The 13,593-nt window shown below is 39.9% G+C and overlaps 1 protein-coding gene across 1 annotated transcript in view; it reads left to right on the top strand.

Moving 5' to 3' along the window:
• SGSM1 (small G protein signaling modulator 1) overlaps positions 1 to 13,593 on the top strand; it is a 1,353,076-nt gene that overhangs the window by 828,862 nt on the left and 510,621 nt on the right. The window contains exon 14 of the mRNA XM_044068489.1: positions 264 to 409. Coding sequence (XP_043924424.1) covers positions 264 to 409 — 146 coding nt within the window. The remainder of the gene's footprint in view (positions 1 to 263; positions 410 to 13,593) is intronic.

Here is a 13,593-nt window from a genome sequence, read left to right as displayed (position 1 = left end):
TTTTGATATTTATGCACTGTGTGTAGTCTTCAGAAATGAATAATGAAAGAAATGGAAGAGTTAAGAGGTATAATTCTTTATTTGCTTTATTAGTTCCTGAACAGAAACTTGTTTCATCCACAGTTGTTACAAATACAGCATGACTTTCTTCTGTTTTTACAGAAATGTTCTGCTATACTTTCAGAAATTAGTGGGGTTGTTAACTTTAATTGTATTGTTCTCAAGTCTGATGTTGACATTTTGCATTGTTTCTTTTTATCTAGGGCTTGCATATTGCAGACATCTGTCCACAGTGAGAACTCACTTATCAGCACTTGTAAACCACACAATAGTATATCCAGACATACCAACAGACACTAGTTCTGGACTTACTGCTGAAATATGGCATAAGTATTTGGAGGACAGTACGGTATGGTTACAGGAGTTTATTTTCCAATGACTTATGCATGTGTTTAATTTAGAGTATAATGTATATTTTCTAATATTAAGGGTGCAAACCTTTTAAATTTTGTTCATCAGATACTCATCTGGAAATCCTTGTTTGGATAAAAATAAATTACAGCTCTGACACATTGCTGTTACTATGGTACATATTTCTGGAAAGAATATATCAATAGCCAAGTACTGATGTCAAAAGAAATGGTATATTTAACTTTTATATATTTGTTATGTCTGTGCATGTGTGTGTGTGTGTGTGTGTGTGTGTGTGTGTGTGTGTGTGTGTGTGTGTGTGTGTGCATGTATACATTTATATATAGATGGGTGTACGGTGATTCACTGAAATAAGTTTCATCAAGCTGTAATTCATCAACCAATGTTAGAGCCTGTTCCGAAGTCTCACATAGTCAGATTTCACTGGCTCATGACTGATAATTCAAAATGCATATGTATACATATATATATATATATATATATATATATATATATATATATGTGCTTGCATGTGCATGTATGTGCTTATACACTGTTTCTCAGTATGAGGTCACTCATGTCACAGTTGTTAGAGTTTCACAACTCAGGATAATAAATTCTCATTTATTGCTGTCAGCATTGGGCAGGAGCAGTTTATTTTTGCATATATTCACACGGATTCCATACATTTGGTCGAATTACACTTAGTCGAAAATGATACCAGGCATTGCACTTCACTGAAAGCTCACTTGACTGAAAGCTCATATAGTCGAAGTTCATTTGGTCAAAAATGGAATGTAGCCCCTGCCCCACTGCAGTGCAATCCTGGAGTGAGAATATTAAGTAAGGGGGGTGTGTGGTGGGGCACAGCCCCCCACATAATTTTAATGTATTCACTATTATAAGAAGGTATATCCATTAAAAATGCATTGGTATATATATCTTCAGTAAAAACTATTAGCATAATGGTAATAATAATATAATATATGTATATGTATTTTTTATGTGCTCATCCTTTCCAGAACATGTAGTGAGTTTGATGTAAGACTAATAAAATAAGGGGTTGGAAAGTTCAGGGAGACTTGCCTGCCACCCCAACCCCCAGCCCCGCTCCCTGCAAGAAAAAAAATGCTTTCTTGTTTTTATTTGCTTTACTTGCAAATCTCACAGTCTCAGGCACATCTCATATGGACAGATATGTACTCAAGTTTCAGGATATGATTTCTGGGGCTTGTGAAGTAGGATGTGTGGCTTCAAGGACTCATAGTGGATGCTTATACTTTATATCGATATAGTATATACAATATTATTTATTTATTGACATTTGATTACTGGGAAAGTCCAACTGGGTAACAGTGCATTTTCAGTGGAGGCCCAGGGGGAAAGGTCCAAAGTATTACAAAACATTTTAAGAACAGTAATTTTACATTGTTTAAAAATAATACAAAAAACAAATGCAGTTTAAATAGTTATGCCAAATTAGACATAATATGAAAACATTGGTTAAGAATAGAAACAAGTTATATGACAAGGATTAATAGTTAGAGAAAGTTCAAGAAATTTTAATGGGTTTATAGAAAAAGTTTAGGTAAATTATTATAATACAAACAGGAATTGCATTACAAAGTGAGAGAAAATCAGACTTATGGTATATTTAAAGAGAAGGCCAGGCGAGAGAAGTTTATAGAAGGAAGGAAGTGTGTGAAGACGGGAGAGTAAGGAGATGTAAGTTATGAATAGGCATTTGTTCACATTTAGGGATATAGTTTATCCTGGTGTTGAGAAAGGACAGAGAAAGCTTTTGGCTAGGAAGTCTTTCCGAATGGTTTTGAAGGATGGGAGGGAGGGTATTGACCAGATGCATAGAGGTAAGGAGTTTGAGGCCTTAGCAACATGGTATGAGTACAGACAATGCCCAGCAGATTTGATAGGTTTGTGGACAGTCAGGAATTTTTTGGCTATTGGTCATAATGACTGACTAGGAACATAGTTGTATAGAATGTTATTTAGTGTTGGACATACAGGTGGCTTCTGGATAATATTATAAGTGGTAAGAAGCTGTGTATATGCTAGTTGATGGGGTAGTTATATATGGTGGTGGGTCCAGAAAGGAGTATTCGCTGCAGATTTAACAACTTTGTTAAAGCATTGTTCAAGTTTTGATTTTTGTGATGCCTGAAGTTTAGTAAGGATGGAAACACCATAAAGAAGTAAGAGGAGGAGATAAGTAGTGACAAGTGTTGTTTTACTTGCGTAAGTGAGAAGGTTTTTGGCTCTGTAATGCAGCACTAGTTTTTGATTAGTTTTTCTTATGCAATTTTGAATATGCAGGTTGAATTGAAGATTATCATCCACTATCATACCTAATAATTTGCTATGAAAAGTGACTTCAGTAGTTGTATTATCAAAAGATAGGACTTTAAATTTTGTTTTTTCATGAAAGAGGGACTTGAAAAAAAGTAGTAGTTAAAGCTTTGCAGGCATACCACATTGTCAGATGTGCAAATGCGTACTGTATTAGAAAAGCCTGTTGTGTGGATGTGTGGAAGGTGTTGGCAAGAATGTTATAGAGAAGACTACCAAGGACAGAGTCTTGTGGTATACCGGTGGTGACTGGGAGGTGTGAAGAGAGTGGAGTGCCATTTTACTGACTGATGCCTATTGGATATGTAGCTTTTGAACCATAGAAGGGTGGACTGAGAGAGATGTGGCTTTCGTTCATCAGATACTCATCTGGAAATCCTTATTTGGATAAAAATAAATTACAGCTCTGACATATTGATGTTACTGTGGTAAGTTCATATATTTCTGGAAAGAATATAGCAGTAGTCAAGTGCTAAAGTTATTTGAAGCAGAAGTTTGCTGTGACAAACTGTGTCAAAGACTTTAGACAAGTCTAGAGATAAGGAGAAAACTAGTTTGCTGTTATTTCTAGTTTTATGGACAGTATCTATATAGGTTAGAAGGGAAGTGTTAGTACTATGGGAAGGATGGAAGCCATGTTATGTGGGGAATTGGAGTTCTTCCTGCAGGAGATAGTTTAGCAATTGTTTTTTTAATATATTTTCAAGTATTTGGGGGGGGGATAGGATTGCTATAGGTCTAAAGTTAGTAATCTCTGTTGAATTTCCTTCTGTGAGCAGAGGTTTAATGTGTGACTTTTTCCTGAGAGTGGGGACGTGGAATTCCTGGATTGATATATTTATAAATAAATTATATTGGCTGCTCTTTTAGGGTATTTGCCTAGAAAGTCATCAGCTGAAGTAGAGCATGGTTTGAGTTAGTTTGAGAGTAGTTCTATATTGGATGTGGGCACAGGTTTGAAGGTGAAAGTGGATGTGGTGATATGTGGTTGCTAAGCAGGATTAAGATTAGATGTTGGACAATCCTTGGTTAGAGATACTATACTATCTATGAAATAAGAGTTGACATATATTGGGGTTTCGAGTGATAAGTTACTGGGAGAGGAGTTGGGGCTGAATTTATGGCTGGGATGCAACATTTCATTAATGGCTGTCTGGAAAGTTTTAAGGTTGTGTTTATTATTATACTATAGTTTTTCCTTTCATTAATTTGCTTTTTAGAATGATTACAAAGCATTCTGAAGTTTTCAAGCTACTGTTGTGTTTTATACTTTTGCCATTCTTTCCATGCTTTTTCACTGTCCTGCATTAGCATTCTACTATTTTTTGGATAGCCAAATTTAATTATTTGTTTTTAGTCTCTTCCTTTTAGGAGGTGCAGGACTATGTAGGATATTCCGGAAAGTTGTATTGAATTTATTTACAGCATCATCTAAGGGGAGGATTTTTAGGAAGTTCCTGGTAATAGATGATAGGTTAGTAATGAACATTTCTGGGTTAAACTTCAAAAGGTTGTATGGTGTTTTATAAACATGCTGTTTAACGGATGTGTGAGATGTCTAGTTGTATAGATTAGGAGATGATCACTGAGACAGTCATTGTACCTGTTGTGGTGTTTGCTAGGGTCTGATACTAGGATCCAGTCTAACTGGGAATTTGATGTCTTGCTATAATGTGTGGGGCTATTAATTAGTTGTATGAAACCAAATAAGTTCACACTAGATGTACGAGTAGGGGAGTTAGAGTTTATGTCCAACTAACTGACATTTACATCAAGTAGAGTATTATTTCTTGTGGAATTGTTATGGGTAGCGTGTGTGGGATATCTTCAAGTGTAGCTGTATTGCCACCCGAAGAGGTATAAAGAAAAGTAATCTGTATTTGTAATCGTTTAATTTCAGGAAACTAATCAGAAGCTGTGTTGAACTGGATTTTTTGTAGTGGTTTGTTCTAAGGGGAAACATGGTAGTTGTGAAATATTAAAGCAATACCACCACCTTTCCTCTTTATATGGTCATTATGGATGGTATTATAGCTGGGAGATATAATTTTGGAGTTATTTATGCTGGGTTTAAACCACGTTTCAGTTTCAGTGTGAATATTAGATTTATGTTGGGTAATCCAGGCATGTAGCTCAGCAATTTTATTTCTTATGGTTCTAAAATTTGTGGCAGCAAAAGTTAGATTGCCAGGGTTGGGGGAGCTGACCATTTTAGGGTTAAAGCAGCATGTGGAAGAGGATTAGGATGAATGTCTCCTTGAAAGATTTTAGTATTTTGGGGAATTACTGATAGTTCTTTTTGGAGAGTATTTTTCCACTTAATTTTGTTTTGTTGTGAGTTGAAATGGAGTTAGTCGGTCTATCTTTGGAGTAAAATTGAGGGGGCGTCATTAAATAGGGTCATGCGATGTGTGGAGAGTGTAGGGAAGAAGTATGAAGAGGTGGCTGGGACAGAGTTGGAAAAATATTGAGAGATATCATAGAGTCATAGCAGGATGAAAGATGGTCCAGTAGCAGGAGAAGAATAGAGGATAAGCTGAGTAGCAGCATGATTAAGTAAAGGGATCTGTATGTTATAGTTAGCAGGTAGTGGGGAAGGAGGGGTCAAGAAGGCAAAAAAAAGCTGCAGGGTGGAAGGATACTTAATGGAGCTGGAGTCTGAAAGCTGATAAAATGTAGGTAAAACAGAAGTATGTTCATTGAAGGAATACAAGTTATATTATCCTAGTATCTTCTCTGGAATGTAAGGAATGAGGGAGTTAAAAGGATAGAGTGTGAGAATATAGGTAAAATGGGAAGAAGTGAGTGTTTACTTGGGAAAAGTAGAAGATCCAATGTAGAATAAATTGGTGTTGTTAGGAGGCATGCGACTATGAACGTATATTGTGCAAAGCAGTATAGGAAGGAGAAAGGTAGTTGGGAATGGTGATAGACTAAATGGAAGTTGGGAATTAGGTAAAAAGAAAAAGAAGTTTGTGCATGATGGCAGAGTAGTTGTTTGGAAGGGTTAGAGAATAGGAGTCACAAGTGTAATGTGCGTGTAGGAAGTAGGTAGAGTAAGAGGAGTTGGTGGGAATTGTGGGTAGGATAGGGAGGTCAAATTAGAACAGAGAGTAATCCATTTACAGCAAGACAAAGCAATTAGCAGAGCAGTATAAAGGAAAACAGGTTTCCTTCTTTTCTTGAATGCAGAAACCTGTCAGCCAAGAATACTAAATAACTGGTATATGCAGTGTAATCTACTGTTCAACAGAAAGGACAGTGGCCAACTTAGTAAGTGGTCCTTAGAGTGCAAGGGCAACTCTGTTCGGGGCAGATGTTAAAAACATATTTCCAGCAAAGGGAGGTACATATTTGATCAGATGAAATTAATACACAGCAAGGGTCTTCAAATTAAATGTGCTTACATTGTACAAAGACATCATTTTCACTGAAAATGTTTGAGAGTTGTCCCTTGCAGCAGAGCTTCTGCTGTACAGGAGTCAGATGTAGTGACCAGAGGCTATTGTACAAAGGCAAAATTCACAGTGAAAATGTTTGGGAGTTGGCTCTTATGGTAGATCTTCTACAGTATCAGGGTCAGATGTACTGACCAGAGGCTCAGCCCTGTGAGATAGTTTGTGACTGAGTGAAATAGGAGAGAATATATATAGTCTTGTTAATTTGCAGGTCTGTGGATTATTATACTAACCAGACTAGACAATGCACCAGCAGGAGGACTAACTTCAAAAAATGTAAGTTCTAATTTAAGGCTAGGGGTCCCTAAGACAGAAAACTCAAAAAAATTTCTCATATATTTTTTGCACCAGCCATACCTCATGTGACATCAAGCCTAAACTAGTCATGTTCACATAGACTCATTAGCATCTTGTTTCTCACCTTAATTGCCCCATACATGTAACTCAACCAGCTAGACTTTCACCCCTATCTGCAAAGACCGTCCACAAAACTGGTAAATCTGATAGTCATCTGACTGAAAAGCATCTGGTTGGTGCTTAGTTTTTCTTATTACCTTGACTTTCCTCTTCATAAGTTAGAAGGCACTGTCACTGGGTGTGTGAGTATGCACGTGCTATTGTGTGTGTGTGTGTGTGTGTGTGTGTGTGTGTGTGTGTGTGTGTGTGTGTGTGTGTGTGTGTGTGTGTGTGTGTGTGTGTGCGCATCCAAACACATCAAACACATTTTCCCACTGATTGGCTGTTTGTAAACTCCTCTTTGAGGTCCACTGGAGTTTCTGGGTTAATTTTCTTGCCAGGGTACAATACTGGCCAATGTCAGATGCATAAAAACATAAAAATAAAGTACAGAATCCATGTTAAAACATAATTGATTATGCTATTTACTGCATTACATCTAAAATGCAGGGCAAATGTGTTTTCTTTTCCTGTAGCATAATGAAAAATATTATGATAGTACTGCTACAAAAGACTGTATATATCAGTAAAGTGACATCATACATTAACATAGGCAAGTACTTCATTCTACTAAATTGGTACAAAAAAAGCCTAAATAATAATGGGCACTTCCCCATATTAAAAATTCAGTTCTCCGCTAACTACTCACGTTAGCCTCTTTCTTCGTTTACAAGAAGAAAACCACTGTCATCTGACTAATGTACACTATAGATGCAGTTTAAGCCAGAAAGTACCAGCCACAAACATGGATAGCCTGAAAATTACAAGCTACAGACAGTGGTAGCCTGCAAATTACAAGTCACAGGCAGTGATAGATTGCAAAGTACAAGCCACAGACAACAATAGACTGCAATTTACAAGCCACAGACAGCGATAGCCTGCAAAGTATAAACCACAGACAGTGAGAGACTGCAAACTTCTCTGCATTGATGATGCTTTGTTATCATTTTCTGTCTAAGAAAGACCACTGTTAGCAAGTTGCTCCCTGTTGTCTGCAGTACAGGGTTTGATTTGATGTTCTTCGTGTTTCACTGTTGCAGTCATTACATTTGGGTTATCTGCTTGCAGGTAGCCCTCAGTCGGCCTGATTAACAACGTCTTGGGTCCTGCGTCAGTTGCTGTCCCTTCTTCCATGACGTCAGGTCATCAGGGGTATAAAACATGCAGCTGACGCCATTACCCCAGTCTTTCTTGCTGTGCGGTGCCCCAAGCAGAAGCAGTTCACAAGTGCTGGTTGGCCGACTCCTGAAATTTTCATTTTTGAGTTTCAGAACTGAAGTCTTCAACTAATGCTAAGTACCCCGTTGGGGAAACTTTTTCTTGCTCCTTACCGATGTCAGTAAAAGTTAATAATTGCATTACTTTTGAAAGGCACATACCTCATAAAGATTTTCATTCATTCTGTATTCCTTGCCTAGACCCTGACCATGACATACCTTGCTGTCGGTTTTGTGCTTTATTTAATCAGCGCACTATCCGTCGTCGGCATATTTTCACCTCTAAATATTTTGGGTCTCGATTTAATTATCCAGAAATGTCGTCGGTTAGACATCCGACTACCAGGATTCCGAAAAAAATGCAAAGATAAAGACAGAGACAGGCTGCCGAGGTCCAAAACTGCCGACGACACTTCTCCTAAGCTAGTCACCAGTTCGCCGGTACTCAGTGAGGTGATTTTGCAGCCCCTGATATCCGCTACTTCGGATTAGCAGGCCTCTACTGAGACCCATTCGGAGTCCAGTATGCTGCGAGATACTTCAACTATGGAACCCGCGGATGTCTCTACCTTGGATGGGTCTGGAGCCACTGTGCAGGCACCGGCTTCTGAGGGTGTATTCAGGCCTACAGACTTGCATATTAAACCGATGTCTCCTTCTTCTCTTAGGCCTAAATCTCAAACCATGCCTAAAAAAACAATGCCCAGGCCACATGCTAAGGCCTCTATGCCTAAAAAACAAATGATAAGAATGGCTGAAGATCTAATAACTCTAATCAGGGGTAGCCAACCCCCCCTTTCTAAGAGGCCTAGGACAGAAGTGGTTTATGAATCTTCTGACCAGAATTCTGTTTTTTCTGATTCTTTTGATGATCTGGATTTGCCCTTATCTACTTATGAGTATTCTGATTCAGAGGACTCCATTCCCTCTGCTTCCCCTCCAGAGGATTATTCTTTTGGGGAAACCTTACATACTTTAAGGGAGCATTTCCACTGGGAAAGCCATGATTTTTCTGTTTCAAAAAAGAGGCTTAGGGATTTCTTACTCCTACCAGCATAGGCCTTTAGCTATTCCTCCTGTACTAGACATTGTTGATGATGCCTAGTTTGGCACCTGATTCCTTGCCTCCTGCTCCCAGAAAACCAGACAGATACTACAGGGTCCCTGAGTCACACAAGTTCCTTTTTAAAAATCCTACTGCAGATCCAGAGACTATTTCACAAGGGGCCCAAGGGCATTAAGGCCTCTACTGCTAAAAATCCTACCCCTTCTGATAGAGACTCCAGGGCGCTGGATAGATGGGGTAAGAAAGTTTACACTTCTGCAACCTTGGCCAGTAGGGATTTAAACTGCCAGTTTCATATGTTAAGGTATCAGCAACATGTTATTGGACTGCTTAAACAGAAAATGATGATGATTCCTGACTGTGGGGAAAATAAAGAATTACAGGATTTAATGCATTCTGCTGAACAAGTTGGAAAACAGACTTTGCAATGTGGTTTTGATTCATTAGAGGCCTCTTGCAGGGCCGCTATTACTGGGTCTGTACTCAGAAGGCATGGTTGGCTTAAGGAGCAATCTTTGCCTGATCATGTTAAAGCTAAATTGTTGGATGCTCCCTTAAATCAGGACCGCCTGTTTGGCAACAAGGCTGCAGAAGTTCTTAAAAAGATGGAAGATAAAGCTAAATCTATGCAAACTGTTAAAGATTTCTTACAAGTTAACCCTCCTAGATTTAGTAGGCACTGGCCCTCTAAGAATTGGTCCTTTCCAGCCCCTTCCAGGTCTTCTCAAGCCAAACCCAGACACAGCAAAAACCCAGGTTTTAGTCCCAGGGGGCACACAGGACAAAGCAGTGGGGGGCCTCCACTTCCAAATCTGGGAGTAATAAGACTCCCCTCTATGGTAAACTGTCTCAATGACTTCCTTTTAAAATTTCCAAGTACTTATCAACTGTCTGCCCCTTTGGTGGGAAAGATTGCTCTTCATGCAAAGAACTGGGAACTCATTACCCAGGACAAATGGGTTTTAAATATAGTGTCCCAGGGATACAGATTTCACTTCAACACGTTGCCAACACCAAGCGGGTGGCTGGACCTACCCCCAAATCAGTGGGCAGAGGCCCAAAAACAAGTACTTTCTCTCTTAAGCATGGGGGCTATTCAACTGGTACCAGAAGAGGAAAACAGACAAGGTTTCTACTCGGGACTTTTCCTGGTACCCAGAAAAGACAATTCATGGTGTTCTATCCTGGACCTGTCTACTCTAAACACCTTTTTGGAGATTCCAAAATTCAAGATGCTGACTCTTCACCAATTACTTCCTATGCTAGGCAAAGATGCCTGGTTGGCAACACTAGATTTAAAAGAAGCATACCTGCACATCCCAATCAGGGAATCTTGCAGAAGATACCTACTCTTCAAAGCAGGCTACACGCACTATCAGTTCTCTGCACTGCCCTTTGGCTTATCTACTGCACCCAGGGTATTCACAAAGTGCCTAGCTCAAGTTATTGCATTTTGCAGGCAAAGAAATATTCAAATATACCCATACCTGGACGATTGTCTAATTCAGGCAGAAAGCCAGGACATACTTTTGAATCATCTGGTCTTTGTACAAAGGGGTCTAACTTGTCTGGGGTACACAATAAACAAAAAGAAATCTCACCTGGTATCCTGTCAACAAGTTATATTCCTGGGAGCAAGCTTGAATACAACTTCCCAGATGGCCTACCTCATGCCAGAGAAACGAACTCATTTGACAACTACTTCAGACAAGTGGCCACTGTTATCTGCAAGACAAATACTGCAAGCCTTGGGGTTCATGGCCACCTGCATTCTTCTAATTCCATATGAAAAACTGCATATGAGGAAACTACAGTGGTATCTAAAAAGCCTATGGTGTCAACATTCTCAGGATCTAGAAGCAATGATTCCTATCATACCTTGCCTACACCTAGAGTTCCTTTGGTGGGCAGAGGCCTGCCACCAAAACAAGGGACTACCTTTCACACCACCCCCTGCTACCCAAACCCTAACAACAGATGCATCAGATTATGCATGGGTGGCTCACCTGGCAGGGGAGTGCATCCAGGGCAAATGAAACCCAAGTCAAATGCACCTGTATATCAATCAAAAAGAAATTTCAGCTGTACAGAATGCTCTGACAGCCTTCAAGGACCACATTCTTCCAGGACAACTAATGGTAAAGATGGACAACACTACTGTTATGTGGCACATAAACAAGCAGGGGGGTACACATTCTTACCCCCTCTGCAGACTAGCCATGGCATTGTGGAATGCAGCCTTGAGCTACCAAGTGCACCTACAAGCTCAATTCCTGCCAGGAACGTTAAATACACTGGCAGACGGACTAAGCAGAAACCTCATGGACCCACACGAGTGGAAACTGGAACCAAGGATTTTCAACATGTTGACAAGCAAATGGGGGAGCCCAGATATAAACCTGTTTGCCTCTCCCCAGAACTACCAATACTTAACTGAGATGCTTCACAAGGGCCTGTCTTTTTCCTCCATTAAAATCCATGCCTTGGCCATTTCAGCCCATTATAACACATTACCTTTCCCTCTTCTCTCATCCACTGCTCAAGCAGTTCCTCAGAGGGGCCAAAAATTTGAGACCACCCAGGAGAGCTCCAACCTCAGCCTGGGACCTTAACTTTGTTTTGGAGAAACTCACTCTACCGCCTTTCGAGCCAGCTGCTACTGCAGACTTAAAATTTCTTTCTTGGAAAACAGGTTTCCTTTTAGCAATCACTTCAGCTAGAAGGGTATCTGAATTACAGGCCGTTATGGCAGTGGAGCCTTTCATCATCTTTCATGTGGACAGGGTGTCCCTCAGAACCAATCCATCCTTCATGCCCAAGGTGATGTCCAGTGTGGCTCTTAATCAGTCCATTCATTTGCCAACCTTCTTTCCCAATCCACAGAACAAAGGGGAATGGATACTGTATTCATTAGAAGTGCACAGACAACTCAGATTCTACCTGGACAGGACTAAACCTCAAAGGAAATCTGAACAACTGCTGGTGGCATTTGCAGCAGGGGCAGAGGGGAAGGCTATTTCAAAGCAAACCATTTCTAAATGGATAGGCCATTACATTCATTTCTGCTATAAGCACCATGGAAAACTTATCCCCCAGGGGGATCAGACCTCACTCCACCACAGCTGCATCTACCTCTACAGCCTTTCTCAGAGGCGTCCCTACCAGGGACATCCTAGAAGCTGCTGCCTGGAGTTCTGTACATAGTTTTGCCAAGCATTACCATTTGCCAATTTTCTCTAAATCCAGAACTGGCTTTGCCACTGCAGTCTTGCAGGGTCTTATAGCTGGTCCTAATGCTAAGTAAATTCCTCCTCCCAACCACAGCTTTGGGAATCTATCCAAATGTAATGACTGCAACAGTGAAACATGAAGAACATAGTACAGTTGTGTACACTTACCATAAATGTAGACGTTCGAGTGTATTCACTGTTTCAGTCCTGGTTACCCTCCCTCCAGCCCCCTAACTTCTCTTGGCTATACCTCTACTTTCCTTTACTATGCTTAAAAGTCTTTTTGGTATATTAGCTTTTTTGTTGGAGGTATATCATTGTACTTTTATATTTAATTGCTCCCCTTTAGGGGGGCACCTGACATCTGGGGCAAGAAAAACTGATGTAATGGCATCGGCTGCATGTTTTATACACCTGACGACCTGACGTCATGGAAGAAGGGACAGCAACTGATGCAGGACCCAAGACGTTGTTAATCAGGCCGACTGAGGGCTACCTGCAAGCAGATAACCTAAATGTAATGACTGCAACAGTGAATACACTTCAACATTTACATTTATGGTAAGTGTACACAACTGTACTTTCTACCTCCTGTTTGCCAACTGTGTGGCTCTGAGCAAGTCAATTAACCAGACAGTGCTTCTGGGTTGATTCTGAAAAAGAACAGTTGTGTCAAGTGCCATTTACCCTGTTAACAAATGAATAAAAAAATCTAGCCATTCATTACCTTAAAAGGCCATTCAATAGAGTGGGTCCTCCTACAATACTTAACAAAAGGCATGCTGCTCAGAACTCACATAAGGATAATCAGCTACACACTCAAGGTGCAGGTGCAGCTCTCATTATTGATTCTTATCTATTCTTGATGCTCAGACAACACTTATCTGATGTCTAGAAAAAGGAAAGCAAACCAATGACTCAACAACCCCTACCACTCTCACCACCATGAAAAAAAGTAGCACAAGCAACTTCAGTCAACAAGCAACTATAACAGGTAAGAATAAGCTGTTTTCAGTTTTGGTGCCTGAATAAATCTCAAATAGCTCAAAGCAAACAGTAAACGTCTGTCAAGTTCCACCCCACCTCCACCCCCCCAAAAAAAGCAAGCAGCTTTGGTCATTAAGCTGGCAATGACAGGTAGAAGTCAACATAGATCTTCGACTTCTTTGACTTTGCAAAACGTCCTTGATTTTGCCCACTACTTTTGCCCTAAGTTTTGATTTAGTGAGAAATAACTGAGAATTGCATTCAGTCATTAATGGCAGATATTGAAGTGTCAAAGTTTTTGTTCCTCAGCAAATGCATTTTGATGTAAAATCTGTTGTTTTATTAAATTTATACTTGAAATAGAGTAACATTTAATAAAATATCCCTGATTTAGGAACTTTGTC

Source organism: Protopterus annectens, chromosome 4.part0, assembly GCF_019279795.1.
Source record: "Protopterus annectens isolate FY-2018-M chromosome 4.part0, PAN1.0, whole genome shotgun sequence".
In the NCBI taxonomy this organism is placed as follows: domain Eukaryota; kingdom Metazoa; phylum Chordata; order Ceratodontiformes; family Protopteridae; genus Protopterus; species Protopterus annectens.
The sequence above is the reverse complement of the archived record's forward strand: the minus strand, read 5'-3'. Positions and strand labels throughout refer to the sequence as shown.